Source organism: Chamaea fasciata, unplaced genomic scaffold, assembly GCF_029207755.1.
Source record: "Chamaea fasciata isolate MVZ Bird 193981 ecotype frontalis unplaced genomic scaffold, bChaFas1.0.hap1 SCAF_2, whole genome shotgun sequence".
NCBI lineage: Eukaryota > Metazoa > Chordata > Aves > Passeriformes > Sylviidae > Chamaea > Chamaea fasciata.
Window position 1 is genome coordinate 37,428,596 of NW_027094087.1, and position 23,445 is coordinate 37,452,040.

Below are 23,445 nucleotides of genomic sequence, written 5' to 3' on the forward strand. Positions count from 1 at the left end.
TTATAACAAATTAGAAAATTTGTTGGCCTGGTGGGAATAAAAGATTTTAAGAAGAATATAAAAAAGTATGGAAGCATTCAAAAAGAGGAATAATGCCTTTTTTTTCCTTTTTAAATACACGGCACAATGTGTTATTCTCCCTGCTCCTGGGAACAATCTTTCACTACCATGGCTTTAATGAATTTTTGAGCTTTGCTGAATTTTTGAGCTTCTCTGGGGCAGGGGAATTGAAGTTACATGGGTGAGAAGTGATTTTTCAAGGACTATCCAGTGTGACCTCTGAGAAATCATGTTGATTTTTGGAGCATCCTATCCCCTCGTATAACCAATCACATAAATGTTTAGGACAAGCATCTCTTAACAGTAGTCTTTCTCCACACACCAGTTATATGTTTTCCCCTGAAGTGAAGGCTGCTATGTTTATCTTCCATAGATAAAACACAAAGCCACTGTAAATTTGACAGCTGACTGAAAAAAAAATTGTGAAAAGGGAGAAAGAGCCTTTGACATGATTCCTGTTATTCTTATACACTCAGCTAGAATCTTTTCCTAAGATGTGTATAATATCAAAATACAGAGTCCTCTTTTGTACTTCTTGAATTACAGAGCTGAATTCATTCCTACATACTATGATGTTGAATAACAGTGCAATACTGGGTTTAAGTTCTCTTGGTAGAGTTGAAATCATTAAGACATTTTACAGCTTCAATACTGAAAACTGTATTCTTGTGTACGACTGGGACTCTGAATTCAGAGTTTCCAACCGTATGCACAGCAAATTACAAGTAAGTACAAGCTCCACTGTGCTGAGACTGTGTCCATATTCACACCTGCAGACTGCTATAAATTTACTTCTCTGCAACATTCAAACCAAAGAGATGGAGTTTTCTATAAAAGATATAACTATCTTTATTATCATCCCAAAAAGAAAACAGTTTCAGAGTTTTAGAAAGAACTTGCACTTTCAGGCAGTACTTTAGAATATGAGACCTTCTAGCCTAGTGCATCAAGCAACGTAACAGACATTATACCAACTTTGGTGCTGCTAAAAAAAAAAACAAACAACAAACCCAAACCAACAGAAGTGAAAATGGAAGGTAAGCCATCATTTACAGAGAAATATCACATAGAGAGAGTCTTGTAAACTGCTTTCCATTTTCTTCAGAAACTTCCACAGTCTCTCTTGCATGGTGAGCCAGAAATCACTTAGTTCTTCTTGACGTTGCGGGGCTCATGAATGGATCATCCTGCAATTTGCAAAGAGATACATAAGTAATTTACTGACTTAGAAAGGCCATGTGACATATGTGCAAAGAATGGTTTATGTCAGTATGACCAGAACAGCTACTTTGAAATAAGGAACAATCTCTATTTCAGTTGTAAATGACAAGCACATACCTCAGTAAAATTATGTCGATGTACACATTGCACATCATAATTTACTGATATTTGTATGAATCAAAAATACTGTTTCTTTTTGCATATTCAAGCAAACATGTATGTTTTTATTTCAGGTACAAGGAGAGATAGCACACTGGGGAGAAGGGACAAGAAATGTAGTGTTTTCCCTTAAGTAGCCATCACCTGACACTTAAGGATTCTGACCATGCATACAGACTGTGAAAACAAACTGCACAGTGCTTGACAGAATAATGTGTCTTCTATTCAGCGCAAAACTGTGTAAAAGACTTCTAGTTGTTTAATTGTGGAAGAAACTATTTCCTATCAGTTCAAAGATATAGAGCATGAACAGACATATTAGACCTGAAGACAGTGTTTTAAATTTTTAAAAAAGTGTACTTAGATAATTTGCAACAATAAAATGCCCTGGAAAAGAGCCATTTTGAAATGAAAAAAAAAAATCTTCCTTTTTACAAGAATAAAATATATAACTAAATGAAAGGATAGAGCTAAGCATTAGAAGAGATTATAATTACTTTCTCTCCCAGCCAATTCCAGGTCCACATTTCAGTAATGACAATTCACTGATTAAAAACTGAAAGGAAAAAGGATTGCATATTTTTCTGAGGTCCCTTCTAGACTTATTTTCGATAATTATGCAGGTAGTCTAATCAAAGTTGGTTGCAATAATCTCACCCTGTTAGTGAAAAAAAGAATAAATTCAATTTCACTCTGAAATGCTTTACTCAAATAGCTGTAAAACAGTGAGCTATAGAAACTTACAAGAAATAAAATTGAAAAAATAGTAGTACTGTTTTAAACTATATACCATACCTCATCTGACTCAAAATCAACTCCTCTAGATGCTTGGCTTTGTGAGCTTCTTTTACTAACTGAAGATACAGTTGGCAACCTTGAAACATACAAAGAGAAAAAAAATGGCATCAGCATGTTCTTAGTCATCAGACATTCCAACAACTTCCCCTTTAACTTAGAGTTGGACCACCAATACACAAGGTAAAAATAAATAGACATAACAGTAAGTAGAACAATACGAATTCTTATAACAATGTATTAATACTAAAGCTCTGATCAAGTTTACCTCAATCAGTAATCTAATCTTTTCTGTTATAGAAAGATAACCCATTTTAGCAAGTAACAATTTATATAAATTCTCTAAGCAGTGTTATGACTTTCCTAAAAATCTGGTAGTCAATCAGATTCTTGGACTCAGTTGATTACCAGTCAGAAATAAGGCACACATTGCATTCATGAAGCAAACACTGACCTTTGATTTACTTTGGAAGAAGGAGGAACAAAAGAAGTATCTTCTGCATCAGAATCAGCATCTATAATATCCTGAAAAAAAATAAATTAATAAAGTTTTTCCACAGAATTTATCCTTACGGAGAGAGTACATAATGTGTCAGTACTATAGCACAGAACCTCTGGGTTTTTTTCCAACTGCACACCTATTTACTTAGAATAATATACACTTGAGAGGGCTCTAGAATTGCACAAATTTGCAAATACAGCACAAGTTTATTCTTCACATCTTTGACCCTGTAGAACCCATCAAAACACTCATGTATATACACCTCCTATCTTAGACTACGGTCACAAATAAAACATGGCTTTTCTCACATAAACACCATAGCAAAAAAGGATAGAAAAGGTCTAGATTAATATGTAGAAACTAAATGCTGGAACTGATAGTTTGCGAATACCTGCTGATTCAGGCTAATGTTTTGACTGTGTATTTATTTTTCAAATCAACAGTAAAAGACAGCACAGCTTCACTCATACAACAAGGTGTTTACCTCAGAGTAAGACTGGAACGAATTTAAAGAGTGGTCTGTTTTTGAAGACCTAAAGGCTGGAATAAAACACATGTAATACTTTTAAAAGCTCGCACAATTAAATGCAAACACCATTATATAGTTCTTTTTATTTAAGATCTGCCTAAAATGCATTTCCACCACAAAACACCCTGTGAAACAAACAAACAAACCAACCCAAAACATAATTTAATTCTGGAAACCCATGGATATAACATACAACCATCTATGGAGCTGCAGATGCTTCCCAGTCTGGCTGAAAAACCATCAGTAACATTGGTTAAGAGGATGGGAAAAATACTGAAACTGTAACTGAAATTCCTCTACATCTAACAGGTTAAATATGAACGCATTTGCTAAAATTAATTTCTCTGCAATATTTCAGGTCATTTGCTGACCAATTTAAAATTAAGGTAATTTGCTGATAAATTTAAAATTCAGTCTACCTAGGGGTATTTTGTGGGGGATTTATGTGCAGATGAGTGAGTGGTATTTTTTTCTTTAATTTTCAGATTACCTATGCTGTTTCCTCAGCGCCTTCCCTCTACAGCAAGGAAGAGCTACTGTCACATATGTAGGCATCTTAAAGACAAGGTTTTCTTCTCTAGTAAAAACTGGCATCTCCAAAACTTGCTACAATGTAATGCTAAATGGATTTGCATTAAAGCTTACTAACTTAGAAGTATCAGTCAAATTTAACTTTATATCCCCTGAAGAATATTCTATCTAAAATGTAAAGTCACATTCTTTCTATGCTTATTCCTTAAGAAACTGCATTATGTAATACGTTTCCTGTTTGCAGTTCTAGCCAGCAGTTCCTAACACATTTCATTTTACCCCATGACAGAAGAATATCACTTTTTTTTTCCTTTTCTTTTTTCTTTCTCTCATCACTGTTAGTTATTCTATTTTATTAGTGCTGAAAGAATCTCTCACAGCTGAAATGGACTAATAGAATAAAAGGCAATTAAAGTACTTCATCAGCAGAGCAGATTAGAGTAACAGACAGATCACAGGCCTACCATCTATTATAGACATATTCTTGCCAGGCACAGTTACAGGTTTGTAGGATCTGCTGCCAGAAGTTGACTCTTGGCTAGTGGTTCCTGCAGAGATAACAAAGAAAATGCAAATCTGTTCAGCAGTTTTTTTTTTCCTCTTTAGTCTATCATTATTGAGTGGGGAGTCACTCGAAAAAATCTACAATCCTCTTTACTCCTCACTTTCTCCTTGAATTAAAGCCCTCCTTACATGCAGAAGAACTGCTCTGGGTCAAGTATTCAAAGGTCCACAGACACAACCTCTTAACACGCAGAGCTCTACCCTGATGGGATCACAACAGTGTTGGAGCACAGGCTCACAGAAATTGTTTAAAAGCACTAACCAAATCACACCCAATATGACAGCCTTTGTTTCAACTCAATCTGATCTCAGACATTTGGGCATGTTACTGAGACAACTCAAAAGGAGTTATTTATTTATATAAATATATATATACACACACACATATATACACACGGTGAAAGTACATCTATAATGGAAGTACCACTACCACGGTAAAGTGTACAATCACACTCAGTCCAGGAGGTATTTAATGCTTTTTGCTTAAGAAACACTACCCATTTTTTTCATTCACTAGAAACATTAAAGTCTTTTGTAAATTACATCAGGATAGAGACAATCTATATTTCCACTTTACAATGATCAAATGCATTACCTTTAGCAGTGACAAAGGTCTATCCACACACTTCATTGCACAGACCTTCCCAATAATGCATACTTTTAGGAGTATACGATGCTTCCACAGCTGGGAAGCACAATATTTTCCTTTTAATCACAGCAAAAGTCACGACTTCAGCCTTGTAAGGCAGTCAATTGCATGTAATAGGATACCACAAATATTTGAGAAGAGATTTTTTTTTTTCCAGCAGTTCTTAAGCAGCAAATTTCCACTTGATGGAAGCAAAAGAGAGTCACCTTTTAAAGAAAAAAAAGTCAGGAACTGCAGTACAAAGACTGCCAAGGTTTTCTTACCTCTCCCTCTTCGAGATGAACCTCTTGCTGTTGAATTCTGTCCTCTTGCACCTCTTGCCCTGCCTCTTGCCCGACCCCTTCCTCGACTGAGTGTTGAAGAAAGGCCATCACTTGGATTACTAGTGCCTATCATATCCACATCCATGGAATCTTCATCACTGGAGGCTGCAACCAGGACTTCACCCTCAGATCGGTTGGCTCTGGCCCTGATCATTGCCTGAAATGGAACAGTAATTACAGGAACAAGAATCTTAAATCATGAAACACACCATTGTTAAGTCCTAGTTATGTACAATAAATATATAACATAACTATAAATAAAAACGTGTAACTCTAAATCAGTGAGGCTTAGAAGACACAAATCCAGTGTTATGGAAGGTGAGGACATCTGTGGAAATACTTATTTAACTGGATGTGTACATATAAAGTAGTTAGCTAAGATCTGATAACAGAATGGAGCTCGGTAATGTGACACATTCTCGGTGAAGTTTGGTGAACAGCTCAGGTCATCCTGTGTCTGCTCAGAGGAAGCACCCTATGGGCTCTGCTGACTTGAACTTTATTGATGACAGCGGATGCTTAAGACAACTTGCTCAGATGATGATATCCCAGATTAGGAGAACTGAATCTCATCCCAGCTGCCCTTTATCTCAAAATTTCATTCCAGTCCCACATAACTTGCAAAGACAAAGGAGCACCCATGCTATCAGTAGCTGGCATTTTTCTTAGGAAATACATATGCAATCAAAGTATGAGTATGTGGGAGATCTAAGATTTAAGATTGTGATAAGGACACAGTACCTAAGGGTTTACCAATACTCCCCATTTGTTCCAGTAATACCACCCAGTATAGTCCATCCACATGACCACTGGTGATGAGATCACGAAGAGCTGAAGCTGAAAGACCTTTGAAAGTCACCTGCTTGGTCTAACCTCAGTTAAAAGCAAGAAATAATGAACATTCAGGTTCACATATTTGTACAAGAAAAGAAACCTCAAAAGCCAAATTGAGCAGTAGCTTAGATACATATTATCCTAACAAAGATTTAAAACAGACTTACTAAGCTTTAAAGTCTGAAAAGCACTTTTTAGCAAGGACAATGCTGAACTATTACTGAAGCATTGCTAAACGACTGCATTTATATGCAGAAGTCAGGACTCCACTTTTCAGTCTATGTTTAAAATTCAGAATAATTACCTCACGGACTTCCTTATCTTCTTCTTCGGTATTCTTTTTTCTACTCTCCCTGAATTTTCGCACCTGAATAAAAAAACAGTTCCTGTCAAAATAACAGTTCATGTCATACATTAATCAAAATACACTAAGTGTGAAGCTTTAATCACTGAATCATTAAGTCAAGCTCATGTGAGAAGGGAAGAGTCCAAGAATAACTGAACAGGTTGTTTAGGGCCCTTTCATGCTGTCCTATGGTTTAAGACTCTCATGTTCTTTTAGTAACTGGAGCTGCATCACTGGGGAGGAAGAAAGCTTAGGACATGATGGAGACACTGTGTTTAAGAGAAGGAGAGAAATATGAATAACGGGAAAAAGAGGTAGAGGTGAAGAAGCAAGACAGAAAATAACTATTATGAGAAGACACAATGTTGTAGTACACGTTCAACTAAGGAAGCTCAACTTGACAAATATGGGAAAAGATCTGAGGCACGACAGAAAGAAGATATTAGTTCTAAACAAACAACAACAAAAAAACACCTTAAAGTGTCACAGAAAGCCTGCAGGCACTAATTGTTCATGATCTCTTTCAACTCCTCATGAATTAAAACAATCAGTAAGAAAACAGGTAGGTGTAGCCTTCCTTCCTCACCAAATTATTCTTCAAACAGTGCACGGATAAGCTGCAGAACATCTTCTTCTACAATGTTGAATATTAGAGCTGAATAAATACATGGGCCCATGTGGAAGCTCAACAAGTTGACAAAAATGTCTTTCAAGGGTTTCTCAATAAACATAAACCAGGCCTGTCTCTGGGAGACAGAGCTGAGCTGCAGGGAGTTAGAAGCAGGTAGAGCACCTGAAGGATAAATTTTCTTTATGCTTGTCCTGTTCTGGTATTCTTTCCTAAGCCAATATGAAAAAGCTATGAAGAGATTTTACCTACCATCTTTCTCACAATAGTGGTAAATATGTAGTTCTACATGTATTACAGATTTTTTTTCTATGAAAGTGTGTGCACCCTAAATCCCATTTTCAGTACAAGTTTTGAAATCATGTTAGAAATATTTGAAACTTCATCATTAATTAATTATTCATTTACTAATTGCAGCAAACAACTAGAGGCAAGTGTTGCAGATGCTCCACACACAGGCAAATCTATGAAACTATGTGTGAGCACTGATTTTTCTACTGTCTTAACTTCTCTTGGGGAATCAACATTAACAGAATATTACCTCCTCATCTATTTTTTCTTCCTCTGCATCAGTGTGACGCTCCTTGAGAAACCTCTGCGTTTTTTCTAGTTGAAATTTCACCAGCTCCTCTATGGCATCTTTCTCCTCTTTGTCCACAAACTCTTGCACTGCTTCTCCCATTCCTCTTTCAGTTAGAAGCGAAAGCTGTACTTTCTTTAGAATCGGGAAAAATAATTTGTTAAGAAGCAACTGCCCCTAGAGAAAGCAAGCAATATTCCAGCTGTCTCAGATAAATATTACATTAAGTTGGTTGCACAAACAGCAATGTGCACTGAATGTTTAAATCAGAGAAAAGCACAGCAATAAGCAAATGTTACAACTCTCTTGTTACTAGCATGACAGACCAACTTTACAGAGTATTTTTCAATCTAGATAAAGCAAAAGGCTTTATGAGCAGTAAAAAAAATGCAATACTCGTAATACCTAAAATAAAACCTTTCAGGAAATAATGCTGCCCAGAGGAATAAACTTTGTAGCTATTATAAAATAAAATGTTTAAATAAAATAAGTATAATAAAGGAACATGATTTATGCTGTCCTAATACTGACACCTAGCATGTGTCTAAGGTTAGGCAGGATGCTGTAATTCAAAGGATCTTTACCTGAAGAATTCTTGCTCTAAAGACTTTCTACAACTGAAATAGCTTCTGCAAGTTATGCTTGATCGACTACATCAAGCATTTGTGTACCTGGCTCACTGATTACTCTTTTATGTCTTAGATGTTACTGCACTGGTGTTGGGAAAGGGAAATATACCAGATTTAACAGCAGGGCGGGAAGAAAGCAAATTATCAGGGGTGTCTCTTCCTTCTCCTTGCTCTGCTTTAAATAAAATGTGGAAGTGCACTACATCTGAGGATATGCTGCAAAGTAACAAGTCACTCTAAGTCAGCTGGTAATAGTAAATATTACAGTCTCACACTGGCCTTAGAATAAATGAAGGCAGCTCTTCCCTCACAGGCTGCCTCACATTTTCCTCCTGTAGTGGAGTATATTACATGACACATCACTTAGTACAGGGCACACACTGCAAGTTCGCAGGAAGAGCTGTCATGCTCTCAAACCAGTGTGTGTTCACACACCTACACAACTTATACACAAAGTTACTTGTTCACCTAAGACGCACACTGCATGTGATAATTCTCAGACAGTTTTGTGGGATATGAATACACTTCTTGGTGAATGTTAGAGTCTTTTCAGGGTTTCCATTAAGAAAGCAAAAAAAAAAAAAATCATATGACATTAAAAAGGGAAATTATAAAAGGTAGAAAAATACCTTCTCTGCTGTCTGGAAATACTGCTTTACAAGATCTTCCACCCTCAATGTCATTCCTTCAGCAGGTCTGCTAATCAATTTTCCAAAATTAAGATCAATGCCTAGAACAGAAAAGCACAGTGGCATTGTCCACATTAACAGCTTTTAATTTTTACTATCCCACTGACAGTAGCAGGAAAAAAGGTTAATGCAGGCCTCCTAAGAACTGTGGTCCCTTTTATATGTACAGCTTTTTGTTCTTTTTAGAGTCTATTCATTGGAAACATGGAGAAACATAATAATTGTGCAGACAACTCCCCCTCTAGCAGATAAAAAGAGTTATAACTAACATACGTCCGGAATTATGTATTGAATACTCTGTTCTGAGGGTTATTATAACTGAACTCTAGAAAATCACAAATAGAAGAAAATCATAGGAGCCATCGAAATACAAAAGTTTTTATAAGTAACCCATTTACTAGTAAAGAGACTTTCCTCCACAGCTCACTGACTGATTTTTATTAGAAAATGCTCATAGCTCATCCCCCCTTCTCAGGCAGCAATGTAGGAATGGCAGAAGGATGAGAGGGATGGATAACCATGCTAGGTTAGCACATACCACACAAATAACATAAAGTGACTGTAGACTGCTTTAGACTATAGACTGAATTCCTGAAGTCCTAACATCACCTGTACTGAACCGCAATGTGCACATTTAATGAAAACTTGGAGTGTTTCATTAGCCACTTCCCTTGTATTAGAGTCTGTCTAATATAGCAATGCAAAAGCCATAGCAGTACTTTTATATTCCCTTCCTGAAGCTGACATGCCCATTAAATAGGAAAAGTAAATTAGTGAAACATGGTGGCAGATGTGATAGCTACTGTGTATTCTGAAAATGTCAATGAGATTACACAACTACAAAAAAGGAAACCAAGGCAAAATAACCAAGATCAATACAGTGTAATTTTAAAAACACCTCACTAAAAACAGTTTTTATTCAAGGAACCATGTTTAGAACTTCATAGAACTGATAGTATTCATTAAAACTGTCACTGGAACTGGACAATGCACTTACAATGCACTAATGCAAACAAGAAAGAGTTATTTAGCACATTATGTTCCTGCACAAGCTGAATCTTCATGAGCTGTGTTCTTGTACAAGCTGAATCTTCATTAGCAACTATTACAAATCCAGTGTTTGGACAATATCTATTAACCATGTATTAAAAATTCTAGGCAACAGTGAGAAATGCTGCAATACTTACAACTATTATTGGTCTGGCCCAAATATTTGAATAGAAATATACCAGGAAGAGACAAGCCAAGAGCATCTCATACGCATGATTAATTAGGGCAAACAAAATGCTATCCTACATCTGGACCTTTTTAAAAAAATATATGAATATCTCTTAAGCCCATACCCTTCGTTACTATTTTGGGTATGAACAAATGAACTACTACAAAATAAAATTAAAATATAAAGGCAAAAAGCACTATACCCCTCTCTTTTCCTTCAGAGTGTTCAAACCAAATTGTCTTATTCTAAAAAGTCTCAAGAGTGAGCCACTTAATGCCTTTCATGGTAATTATCACAGAACCACAGAGTAACTCAGTCTGGCATGGGGCTATATGGATTACTATAAGCAACTCAGTAAGGTCTGAGGCCAAAAGAAAATGAAACTGTTTATGAGTAACTGTCAGAAGATGTGGTGTTGATTATCAGAATTTTGGACAAACCCAGAAATAGAAAAGAAATAATTGTGCAATATATACACTTAACTAAGAATGCATCTTTACTCCTCCTATAACACATTAGATGGTAGACACCAAGCCTTTGCAAGTGCTGAGCAACAAAATACAGGCAGAGGAATGAAAACAAAGGCAAGCCAATGATTCCTTCTTTCATAATCACCTTTTTTCTCTTTTTGTTCACGATGCCTGAAAAAGTGTATGATGTCTTTTGGGTTGGCCACTCTATGCATGTACTTCTGGCTGAAACGATGGACGTTGAATGGTTCAAAGCCACCTGCATAATCAACCTAAGTGAGGAAAGGGTAAATTTAAATACGAACCAAACAGAAATGGAGAAGCCACACAATTCAAGACAAATTTGCTATGCTTCAAAGGAAAAAATTAATAGCAAGAAATAAGTCAACCTAAAATTAATGCCTTACTATGCAGAAAAGTTAATGGCTAATAACAGCTAATAATAACATTAATAGAATAGCTAATAATAGCTCATATTTATAATTAGTTCTTAATTTGTTTCATTTACTAGCCTTCACAGCAGCTTCCAATTGGGTTAGGAATGCACACAGGATAATATGACCCAAAAAACTTCACAGGAAATAGCCATTTTTGATGCCCTTACTCAGAACAGCAGTGAAGTACATTTTTGATCAATCTCATGCTTTACCTCAGAGTACTGGTTACACAGGTAAACAGAAGTATGGTAGGCAATTCATATTTGCCTGTACACAGCAAAAAATTTTATATATTATGTGCTTAAACAAAAAGCATGACTTTGCTTTGAAACTTTTCTCAGTGACCTTTAAAAACAAAGCAATCCAAGCTGAACAATTTCTTACTCTTAATCTTATGATCGGCTTCTCTGGCTGGCGGGGATTTCCCAAGCGTTCTCTTTCTGCAGTGTCCAGCATCAATTCCACCTGTGAAGGAGAATTACAAATTCAGTTCCACTTTGTTCTCTTACAGATGCCTCAACATTTCAAGTATACCTTAAAATACATCCAGCTGCAAGGGGAGCTATCAAAATAAATCACTATAGAGTGTGCTCTTATTCCTGAACACATATGTACCAGTACGCAGCCAAAAGCCATTAAGAATGACTGAGAAAAACATGACAATGGAAGGCTTATCCTCCAGATACAGTGTAGTCCAGCAGTATCTACACCACTGATCTCTCATATTTTATTGCCACTATGCTTTGCTAAACTTCTAATTCCACGGAAAAGCAGAAAGAGCCATACAAACCTTAGAACTAAGCAATTAATAATAATAATAATAGTTACTTCTGCTATTTCAGACTGCATAGCTGAGCTCTCAGGGTTTAGGTCACTGTATTTATACTGGTTCTAAAGTGCACATCCAACACTGCCCAACTCTTAGGTGCAAACTTTTGTAAAAAGATAATATGGATGCCCAACAAGCAGTTCCAGCTTACTTTAATAGGTCATCCCAAGCAAGGAATCTGGAAGCAAAGGCTGCAGAGGGAATGTCATGGAATTAGCTTCCTATGGAAACACTCTGTCATAATATGCGGCAAGACCCAAGATTTCTCATCTTCCAGTCTCAAAACTAGTCACAGTTCCCATCCCCTGTCCATACACTGCTATCCATAAACTGTTAGCATCACAAGTTACCTTTTCCATGCAGAATGCCTGTATTGCCTGAGTAACATTAGGATTGTCAGGATTAAAAAGATCTGGATGATCAGCTAGAACAATATCCTCTATATGGAAAGTTCGCACTGTCTCTAGAGCAATCTTCTCCATTTTCATTTTTTTCCCTTTAACATGCAGCAAACCAATGTGTCTAGAAGGAGAAAGGTAACTTACTAGAAAATAAACTTAAAGAGAACTTTGGTATAAAGATTTGTTTTCAAATTAATGTTTACTTTTCAGGGAAAATTTTCAAAAGCTATAGGAAGATCTGTACTTCAGGGTTGGCCCTGAAAAATTTCCATTTTATTATATTTAGATTGTGTTTGTTCCATATACAAGCACCTGCACTCAGTTCCTTGTATTCCAATTTATTAATACATAACTCCTCATAGCTAAGTTCCATTTGCTTCAAATGTTACATTAAATTATAAGCAAAGCAAAAGCTACACCAGGTACTCATTCCATCCACTTTGCTTATTATGTCACACCCTGAAGCCAATCCACACAGTAATATAAGTCTTTTCATACAGGACACAAGTATTTTTCTGTTCTCAAGAGAACACCTGAGGCATGACAGACAAGGGAATAAACAAGAGCAAAAAGAAAAGCTCACGCACTTCTTCACGGCTTCTCCAGGGGACAGAGATGTCACCACTGAACTTCCTGGCTGAGAAACGTAGAAACGTTGCTGCTCATTTTGGAATGGAGCTATTTTGCACTCATGTTCATGACCCCACACAACAAGATTAATAAAGTCATCTAAAAACTGCTCTGGGATGTAGTTGGTAGCTCCATGTTTGCTCCTGTTCAAGAGAAGAGAAGAATAATGGATGGGCAAGGGGAGAGTGAAGAAGGAGAAAAACATCAGTGTGATTTAAAATGATACAGGAACTCCAGCAGTAATATCAGATGTACATGTCAGGTCATCTTCACGTTTATTCCTTCCACGGTTGTATAGTGTTTGGTTAAACAAAAGGGCAACTTACATAGCTCACTTTTTTACATAGCTCACTGTTTTCTGCTCCCCTCCTTTTATTTGGATCTCCCTTTTATTCTTACTTAGCTTGTAAGACTTCTGGCTTTTTTCTAAATGAATGCTTTTATAGCATCTCATGGCAACCAGTTTTTGTTGTTTCTTGTTTTTAAATGGTGGGGTAAAACCCACTGAATTAAACAGACATGGAACATGCCATCCCCAATCCCTCTCTGGAAGACAAGGGAGATGGGGGAGTGAGTTCCATCTGTCTACAGGACAGAAATCAGTACATAGGGTAATATGAGCTGTATTTGAGCATGAGGATTGCCCTTTTCTTCAGGAAAAAATCAGAAGAAAGTATTTGGAAAAGAACTCTGCCTGCTCCTACTACAACTGCTGGAGAAGCCTGTAGGCAGACAGAACATGTTACCTACCTGTAAAGCACAGCAGTGCAAGGGAACTGGACTGTGGTTCAAACAAGGATAAAAAATACAATAAGAAGTTTGGTGTTCTCCAAGCTCTAATAAGCAGAAAGGACTTAATTATATGCATATATTAATGACTCTGACTATAAAAGTTTGGGAAGAGATCTCCCAACTTCCCTAACTCATTTATTTCAAACCGTTTCCTTTACAGTTCTTCTCCAAAAAGAGCTGTAAAATAGTGTTTTCACTTGTAAAAATCTTGAGAAACCAGCTACTCACAATAACCATGAACTAAAACAGCTGGCTTGCTCACCTATCCTTTTCCAGGCATTTTAATGAAGTAACACAGTAATTTGCTGTAATTCATTCAGTACTGTTACCTATTTTGATGAATCACAAACAAGTTAAACCAACTATCTTCATCTTCTTTTGGTCTCAGCATGGTTACTTGCTTATTGACAAACATACGATACAACCTCTCATCTGGAATAGCTCCTGAAGTGGACAAACGAAAAAGAAAAAAAACTGTGTGGTAAATAAGTCTGAAAATGAAATACATCGTTGCATTTTTCTAGCAATTCTCTTAAAAAAAACCATGAGGAACAAAAATACAGCAGCCTTTCAGTACCCAAAGTGGTCTTACAAGAAAGTTGGAGAGGGACTTTTCAGAAGGGAAAGCAGTGATGGGACAGGAGAACGGCTTTAAACTGAAAGAGGACAGATTTAGGCTGGATATTATGATGAAGTTCTTTACTGTAAGGGTAGTGAGGCACTGGAATAGCCTGCCCAAGAAAGTTGTGCATGTCCCATCCCTGGAAGCCACAGATTATTTCCTTGATGTTTTAACTAGGAAAAAAAACCAAACCCAAATCCTTATCCAGGCTCATGATAGATATCAACAAATCCCATATGGAATGCCCATATTTTGCATAAGAACAAATGCTCTCTGAATCAGAGAAAGTCAATAAGAAATAAATAATTCTGGCACAAACACAAAGAAACACATAATGAACACCTGCATGCAGCAACACTGGTACTTGAGAAAGTTGTTGCATTTCCTAGTAACAACTTTGGCATTGAAAACTTTTATCTTTTGATATTAGAACATTCCACCTACTACTAACCTTTCAAACATCTAGCAAGCTTTCAAAGTATCTCATTAAACACATAAAATCATGGCTAGCTAGGACTTAATTTAGAGCTACAAAAGTTGCTAGGAATTATGTGTTTAAGCACTCATGACTGGACAAAAAAAAGAAATATGAAAAAATAACATCTTAATACTTACCTTCTCTAGACAGAAAGCAGTCAAAAATAACCATTCTAAATAAGAAGTGAGGGTAGAGGGGAATTCAGTGAAGAAAATGCAAAGCAACAAACCTGAAGTTGAAAACTTATCACAGAACCACTTTAAAGCATGAAACTCTTAAGTTTCTTTAAAGAAGCTGAAATTACCCATGGCCAAGGTCACATTTGAACCACTTCAGATAAACACATAAGACATTAGACTTCTGCTCAGACAGCTTATGTTTTTAAATATAACCAAAATGGCACATGAACACAGGGTGTTTAAGTTTTGCCTAAGTAGGATGAAATAAACTTAATACACAACAGAGGGAATTTAAGAGTGCGATTGGCCTGACTTGATACACTGGCACTATGGTTAACTTAAGCAGGGTTCATTTAACACCAATAACAGTACAAAAAACAAGTTTAGGAAGATTTATCTAAATGAGCAAAAAAACCCCTGTCAGCCAGTGACACAAAACAGGAGGAAAAACCTGACACTGTCACAGAATTGATATGCTTTAATTTAGAATCACCTAGACCTTCATGTTTGTTGCAGCCTTTCATGTTTGTTCCAACTTTATTTAGACCTATTAAATTTCAGTAATACATGAACAGTCTAGTCACAGTCTGGCAGACAAATACCTACCCAAGCCATACAGAGCAATTTTTGTTCTGCCTTTACGCAATAAAATGGGACTAATATCTATTTTCTCCACGGAAGTTGAACGTCCAAAGTGATTCAGCAGTCCTGCACAGCTTAAAATATCCAATGCACACAGTGCATCTGCCTACAACAAATATTAAGAAACAAATACAAAATTTTGAATAGAACATTAAGTGTTTCATGTCTAAATGAAAGGTTCAAAAGTAAGAGAGAATATCTTTCCTTAAGTAACTTCTGCAGTTGAAAAGCCCCATAACACATATTAGGGGTTTTGCTAGTACTCTAGAGGACAGAAGCAAATCCCTTTTCCTTACAAGTCATACTTCATTTGAACAATATGAAATTAAACATTAAATCATTCAGAAAAACAAAACCACGAAAACACCATTCAAACCAGCCAGTTTCTAAACTACTACAAAAATTATCTGGTTAAGGTAACTAAGTTAAACTTAAAAAAGTTAAACTGCTGCTAAAACACGCATCTCCATTATAAACTGCTATTTGATATAAAATGGAAAATTATTAATTCAACACATGCATTTTAATGCATTCTGAACATCCTTTTCCTGCTTACTTTTAGTAGCTTGTTTTTAAGCTACCATTCCACTATTATTAGATTATCCTCTTTGGAAATGCATGATGCAGACCAATTATATATGCACATATCAAAATATCAAAATTTTCCTTCTTTAAGAAAAAAGATTTCAGTCTCCACAAATGGAATGTTTGAGGATCTTTCTGAAAGACTGCCACTTCTTGGCATGAAAAGTGATTCTGTTCTCAGTGACAAGAACCTACATAAATTAAGAAGTTAAACACAGTTCATATGGATCTCTTAACTTTTTTCCATTTGCTTTTTAATGTCACACTGATACTTAACTTGTTGTCACTTATTAAGAGAATTCCTAAAGATACACAAAATACTTACACAAAGAGTGGAGCAACTGACTAAAACTAGTGTGATCTCCCAGAACTGTATTTCTATACAAGTTTCTATTTCTATGTATTTGTCAACAGTACAATTATGGCAATAATTACCCCCGTGGGATCATCATGATTGCCATGAATACTAAAAACTGGGATAGAAATGTTGAGATTTTCATCCTGATAATTCACCCAAGGAAACCTGAACAAAAAGAGAAAAAGAAGTTAAACTATATCTGCAAATTTATGTAGGATTCTCAATATTCTCTTCAAATGAACTTCATCACAAATAGATGTGGTACAAATCAGAATGAAGTGATTACGAATAAGCCTAAGCCTAAGCATAAGAAGATTCTTACTCATGGTCTGGAATGGCATTTTCCATGGGGAATAGGGTAGCACAAGAAACCTATTTTTTTAGAACAAGCCATGAAAAGAATTGTACAAAAAAATTGTGTAGTAGTGGTGGATTAGGCTGTGCAACCTTTGTTTACACACAAGGAACTCTGCTGGTTTTACCAAAACAACTGAATTGGTTTACTTGAATTGTACTTGCAAAATGGAAACTATACATTACATAAATATATCAAAAGCCACAGCACATTCAGAAGCTTCTCAAAATATTGTACGCTTTCCTTTACAGACTTAGTTGACAGGTGAACTTATCCTGTAAACTGTCCCACACACACCTAAAAATTCCAGGTTCCAGTCATGGGGGATATGAAATAAAAATCACAACACACTCACCCAATACACAAACCAAGCCTTACATGATAATTTACAGGAATATACTTACTTGCTGTAATGAAAATTAACTGCCTGATCACTCAAAATTTCAAACTGAACAGGACGATCACCCATGCAGTATTTTCTTAGTGACTCCAAACAAGAGTGTATTGTTTTTCTGGAGGGTTTGTTGTCATGAAAAAGGTCCCCACCTAATAAAACAAAGTCCACCTGTATGTAACAAAAAGCTTTATTATTTTAATACATTTTGTATTACCTTGAAAGACTTCTAGGCAAATTGTTTAAATTATTTCTTCTAGGGGGTTCCACATACTTCCTCAAATATGAGGAAGTACACTTCTAGGTAAAAGGAATTAGTAGTAACAGAAACAATATTTAACTTCCTTATTAAAAAAAGTAATCAAATTATTAATTAAAACAAAATCAAACCCAAAAAGACCCATTTATAAAGAGCTATAGGAGAAAACAACTGATAATGGCAAAGAAAGGATTAATGTACTATTGTAATAAGGGTCTCCAAATTGGCTCCTGAACATTTTTTGACAGGCATGAAAAGCTACACTATTTTCTCAGTGCTGCACTACCTAGTGCAAAGAAACCAGTAGCTATCACCACATCATTTTGACAAGGCACAAGTTGCAGTTTCTGCATATATTGCATATATTTAGCTTTTGGAAAAGAATTAGGAAAAAACCTCATCAAAATTACAAAGAATCTGACTGATAAACATCCAGTCCTTAAAAATGGAATCAGAATTGTTTAGGTTGGAGCTCTAACATCATCAAGCCCAGGCATTAACCCAGCACTGCCAAGCCCAACATGAAACCATGTCCCTAAGTGCCACATACATCTTTTAAATACCTCCAGGGATGGTGATTCCACCACTTTTCTGGGCAGACTGTTTCAGTGCTTGACAACCTTTTCAGGGAAGAAATCTTTCCTAATATCCAGTCTAAATCTCTTCTGGTGCAACTTCAGGCCATTTACTCTAGTCCAACCGTTTGTTGCTTTGGAGAAGAGATCAACTCCCACCTGGCTACACCCTCCTTTCAGCCACCCCTCAACAGACTTGTGCTCCAGACCTTTCCCCACCCAGCTCCACTGCCCTTCTCTCGACATGCTCCAGCCCCTCAATGTCTTTCCTGCAGTGAGGGGCCCAGAACTGAACACAGGATTTGAGGTGTGGCCTCAGCAGTGCCCAGTACAGGGGGACGGTCACTGCCCTGCTCCTGCTGGCCACACCATGGCTGATCCAGACCAGGATGCCACTGGCCTTCTTGGCCACCTGGGCACACCCTGGATCATGTTCAGCTGCTGTCAACCAACTCAGGCCCTGGGGATGCAGCAGACTTCCCTAAGAAGTGGAGCCAGTCTGCATATTGGGGTTTCTGTTCCCATCAGAAGGGGGTCTCTTATAACAACCCATCTTTTTTTCTTCATGGAAGGAGCTTTGATATTGGGCACAGGCAACAACCTCAGCATCACCTCTATGCTAGATGAACCACTGTCCTTGTTCAGTTCCCCTTGCAGAGCCTCACACCTGCTATGCCAGGGCACGTGGGGATGTGGGACAGTCATGGAGGAGATGCACCTGCGGCTCTGGACAGGAACTTGTTGCCATTGCCCCCTGTCCCTTAATTCAGTGAGTTCATCCAGAGGGAGTGTGGATAGGAATCCCCTGGATCATGTGTCCTGTCTGCCTGTCAGGCCTACCCCAAGGAAAGCAGGGTGTGATTCCCGTAGTCTCTCTCTCTCATACACATTCCCTGATACTCCTCAACTGGAGCTATGTCTGGATAGGGAGCTCTGTCTCGGCAGCTGTGTCACTGTGGTGGATGCAGAGAAAGGCCATGGCTTTCTGCCAGACAGACACCACCGCTCCCTGGTGGAGCTGGCAGGGCTCAAGTGCCGTTCCTGCACAAAAAGGCATGCCATGGCACGCCTGTTTGCCGTGTTGGAGGAGCTCGTGCTTGCTGCCACTCCCCAGGAGCTTCTTTTACAGGTGTGGGGGCAGTTCTTGGCTGTCACTGCTCCTGACCCCATCCAGGTCCCATCAGCCACTGTGGGCTCCTGGGGGCTCTCAGCTCCCCTGACGTTGCTCCAGATCAGGAATCCCCTCTGTCCACCCCAGTACAGGATTCTGCTGCCGATTGTGCAGATGCTGGAGCTGCTCAGCACCAGAACCGTTCACTTCAGCGACTCAGCACTGCAAAACACTGCAAAAGCTTCTAAAAAATCTCTACTGATTTGTCAGAACACTGTATATCACTACTCTTGCTCTCCTCAATTGTTTTTCCTCCTTGCAGTGACAAACTCTCTCTAGATACCACTGAAACTGGTGCAGGCAACCCAAAAACACTGCTAATGCAACCAAAGTCATGATTCAGTAAGAACGCTCTCACAAAGAAATAGGAATTCTCTTTACTAAATCAGAAATGAAACTGAAAGCAGCAAATAGTTCAGCCACTTGGTTTGGTATTACTAGAGGGTGTACCAGGACTAAGTTTTACAGCTTCTGGCAGGTTGGACCATATTTTCAACAGTCTCAGTCCTTTACACTCCAAAAAAGCAGCACTTACTTCATTTTTTTGAGCGTGGTCCAGAATTTCATTAAAAGTTACAAACGTATCATTTCCACGCACTGGATCCTTCTCCAAATAACCAAGATGAATATCAGTAGCAACCAGTATTTTAAAGGTATCTTCACCATCCCTAAATAAGACAGGAAAAATTGTGTCAGAGAGCATTACACATAGGGAATTTCTACACAGACTTTACTAAGTTAAGCTTATCTGTCCAAAGTCACAAAACATGGAGATTTGCCATAAAACTCTACCGAGTATCAGTCCTGTAGGAGTCTCAAAATATTTCACTACTTGTATCGCAAACAGCACATCGCCAAACCAGCCAGTTGGAAGATCTGTTTATCCCAGTTACTCTGCTCCAGTAAAGGGCTGCAATCACCCCTCTGAAGTACCTAATTAAAAGCGAAAGAACCCTTTGTATGTTTTTTGTTTTTAAAAATACTTGTTAAACAGTCTAATTCTCCCTTTGCAATGGTAATCTATACGTGCATGAAGGCAAGCATGGTGATCATAAGGACCAGAGGAAAAACACAACTGATGATCCCAGCTCTTCTTAACTCGTCCCAGACACACAAAACACTTGCTGGCTGATGTGTCAGGGCTGCAGGGAGCTGCAGACAACGGGAGCTTACTGTGAGTTGATGGCGCTCATCCTCGTGCCGAGGTTCCTCACGGGAAGGCTCTGGCACAGCGCAGGGAGTCAGCCTCTCTCTTCACAGACCGTACGCGAAGCGCAAGAGACCAAAGCAGGCGGTGGGCCAGGGCAGGGGGCACGGCGAGGGGCGATCACACCGCACGATGGCTGTCCCGCTCCATCCCCGCTCCCGCCGCGGCTCGGGCCGAGCACCGCCCCCGGCCCGGCCCGTTCCGTCACGTCCGCGGCCGCGCGGCCCGGAAGCGCTCGCCGGGCCCGCCCCGCCCGCAGCCCCCGGCGGCGCTGGGGCCGCAGGTACCGGAACGGGGCGAGCGGGGCGGCCGGGGCGGATGGAGACCCGCGGGGCGGGCGGCCAGCGGCCGGCCTCCTGCGGGCCGGTGGGGCCTGCGCGGGGTGATGTGGGCCCCGCGGAGGGGAGCGGGGCCGGTGCTGCGGGCCGGGCCGGGCTGTTGGGGCGGAGCAGAGACTCTGCCCCAGAGTCCGGGCTGCTCTCCAGACCCTTTGTTAGTAAAGTGAGCAGCGTTTCGAGTGCTCTCAGCAGACCCCCGCGCAGTGTTGCGCTGCAGTCTGAAGGTGGTGCGGGTCGGGGATCGCGGTAACGCGGTGCTTTTCTAGCGTGGATATTATCTGTGAGCTCTGGCAGAGCTGGCAAAGCCCGGGTTAGCGGAGGATCACTGAGTTTTGCTGTTTGTTGACATCCGCATTTTCCATCAGATAGTTTTATTGACAGTGCATCGATAACAGTTACAGTCAGTATAAATATTGTTGTACATTGCTGCTCACAGATGCTGATTGAAAATGAATAAAGACAAACAAGCTGATGAAGACGATGATGACAGCGAGCTATTTGAAGACTTCACAGAGCATTTCAACCAACTTGAACTGCTGGAGACGCACAGGCATTTGATTCCTGTAGGAACTCAGAGCTGTTGGTCAGGACAGTCTGATGATGACGATGATGAACAAGAAAGAACGGAGGAATGGTACGAAATGCAAGAGAAGAAAATGGAAAAACATCCAGAGAAATTGCTACTCTGGGCAGCTGAAAACAATCGGGTAAAGCACTTGCTCTGTTCACATTTATAATTTACAGGAATGTTATTTTGAGCTCATGTCTGTCGTCACATCCATGAACAGAAATGTACCTATACTTTTCCTTCTTTCTCTGAGCTGCTTTGATCTGATTTTGCAAGCCACAGTAAAACATCCCCCTTTGTAGCCCATACACTCTAAAACATCTCTGAGTCCATTTCCTTTTAGAAAAAGATTTCATTCCAGTTCAAAGTTCCAGTAACAGCACTTTCTTTAACTTCTATAAACTAAAAGCATGCTAGGCTCTTCATGGCAAATAAGTCTTGTAACTGGGGTGGAGAGGATGTATCTGAGATTTTATAAGTGCTTTTGACACTGACAGAAATTGCTTTTCCGTTAAACTTCAGGACCATCAAAGCCATACATCTTGTTTCCTAGAATCACGTGAAGTTCCCTGTTTTCTTTAAACAGCTGAGTACTGTGAGGAGGCTCCTGACGGAAAAGCTGGCTCCAGTGAACGCTCGTGATGAAGATCAATACACTCCTCTCCATCGAGCTGCCTACAGCGGGCACTTGGATGTTGCACACGAGTTGGTGGCCCACGGGGCCGACGTTCACGCGCAGACCGTGGACGGCTGGACGCCCCTGCACAGCGCCTGCAAGTGGAACAACACCAGGGTGGCCGCGTTCCTGCTTCAGCAGGGTGCAGACATCAACGCGCAGACAAATGGTCTGCTGACACCCCTGCACATTGCTGCGGGGAACAAAAACAGCAGGGAAACCCTTGAGCTCCTCCTCATGAATCGCTATGTGAAGCCAGACTTGAAAAACAACTTGGATGAAACTGCCCTTGACATAGCAAGGAGGACTGATATATATCACTACCTTTTTGAGATAGTAGAAGACTGCATAAATGCTGTGTCCCCATAAAAACTTGTGAATGTGAGATTTTCTGCCTCTTTCTTGTTAGTGTTCTGCATGCCCATCGGTGGTGGTCTGTCTCTTTGCAACGAGGTTCTAATGTAAGATACTTCAGTATTTTCCTCAGGCAAAAATGTCATTTCCTGCAGCGCAGCTCAGTAGTCACGCTTGTACTTTGAAGCATTACTGCTGTTAGTCAAGGTAGTCAGAAAGTCTCAGTAATTTCTGTGAGTTTCTCTTTTAATTAGTGCAGATTTGGAGACGCCTTTGTAAGTTGTCCGTATTGTCAAAGCAGGAGGGAAAACTGGAATATTTACTTGATGTGAAAAAATTCTGGCTTGGTTATGCAGAGTTTATTACAGCTCACTTGAAAATTATTTTTTGAGAAATTTTAAATTTTTTAAAACTGCATGAAAGCTCAGAATGAATGTAACTTATTTGGGTGATACACAAAATGTTTAAAGAACTTAAATGTAAGGCTTATTATAAAATAAAATATTTAACCCAAAGTATTTTGTCACATTTTTAATTGAAAGCCTGTTTATCAATGCAATTGCCTGTTCATAAATCAAACACATTATTCATAGGATGAGAAAGTAGTTTTGGTTTATTTTTTTCCTGGTGCTTTTCAAGGAAGTGACCTTCCATCAAGATCCTGTTTACTTTTCCCTTGCAGTTAAGTTGCATAAAGATTTAATGTCAAGAATATGGCATTAGTTGGAAAAAATAAGCCACAACCATGTCAAGATAAACAGCCAACATACTGTTGTGTCTGATTTAGTTACAGGTAATTAGTATTTTTCTGGCAGTCTTGAGTTAGTACACTAAAATTTCCCTATGGTAAGGGCATGCAGTATGATT

General features: G+C 38.8%; 2 protein-coding genes across 3 annotated transcripts; one reads left to right on the plus strand and one right to left on the minus strand.

The window, feature by feature from the left end:
* Nucleotides 1-884: 884 nt before the first annotated feature.
* Nucleotides 885-20,801, minus strand: MRE11 (MRE11 homolog, double strand break repair nuclease). Of its 2 annotated transcripts, XM_066175700.1 has the most exons (19): nt 20,609-20,801; nt 19,971-20,103; nt 17,441-17,601; nt 16,759-16,846; nt 15,703-15,844; nt 14,147-14,261; nt 12,983-13,168; nt 12,345-12,516; nt 11,550-11,630; nt 10,874-11,000; nt 8,980-9,080; nt 7,683-7,856; nt 6,472-6,534; nt 5,274-5,490; nt 4,262-4,345; nt 3,222-3,277; nt 2,690-2,760; nt 2,236-2,314; nt 885-1,247 (listed from the first exon to the last, which is right to left on the minus strand). In XM_066175700.1, the coding sequence occupies exons 1-19, from the start codon at nt 20,626-20,628 to the stop codon at nt 1,203-1,205; spliced, it is 2,115 nt and encodes a 704-aa protein (XP_066031797.1). In that variant the 5' UTR covers nt 20,629-20,801; the 3' UTR covers nt 885-1,202. The 2 variants fall into 2 exon arrangements, with proteins under 2 accessions (XP_066031797.1, XP_066031798.1); XM_066175701.1 differs by lacking the exon at nt 20,609-20,801 and having other exon boundaries at nt 17,441-17,582; nt 19,971-20,043.
* Nucleotides 20,802-20,862: 61 nt separating this feature from the next.
* Nucleotides 20,863-23,087, plus strand: ANKRD49 (ankyrin repeat domain 49). Its single transcript, XM_066175702.1, has 3 exons — nt 20,863-20,925; nt 21,417-21,687; nt 22,135-23,087. Exons 2-3 carry the CDS (start codon nt 21,430-21,432, stop codon nt 22,591-22,593), a joined length of 717 nt encoding a protein of 238 aa, XP_066031799.1. The 5' UTR covers nt 20,863-20,925; nt 21,417-21,429; the 3' UTR covers nt 22,594-23,087.
* Nucleotides 23,088-23,445: the final 358 nt, after the last annotated feature.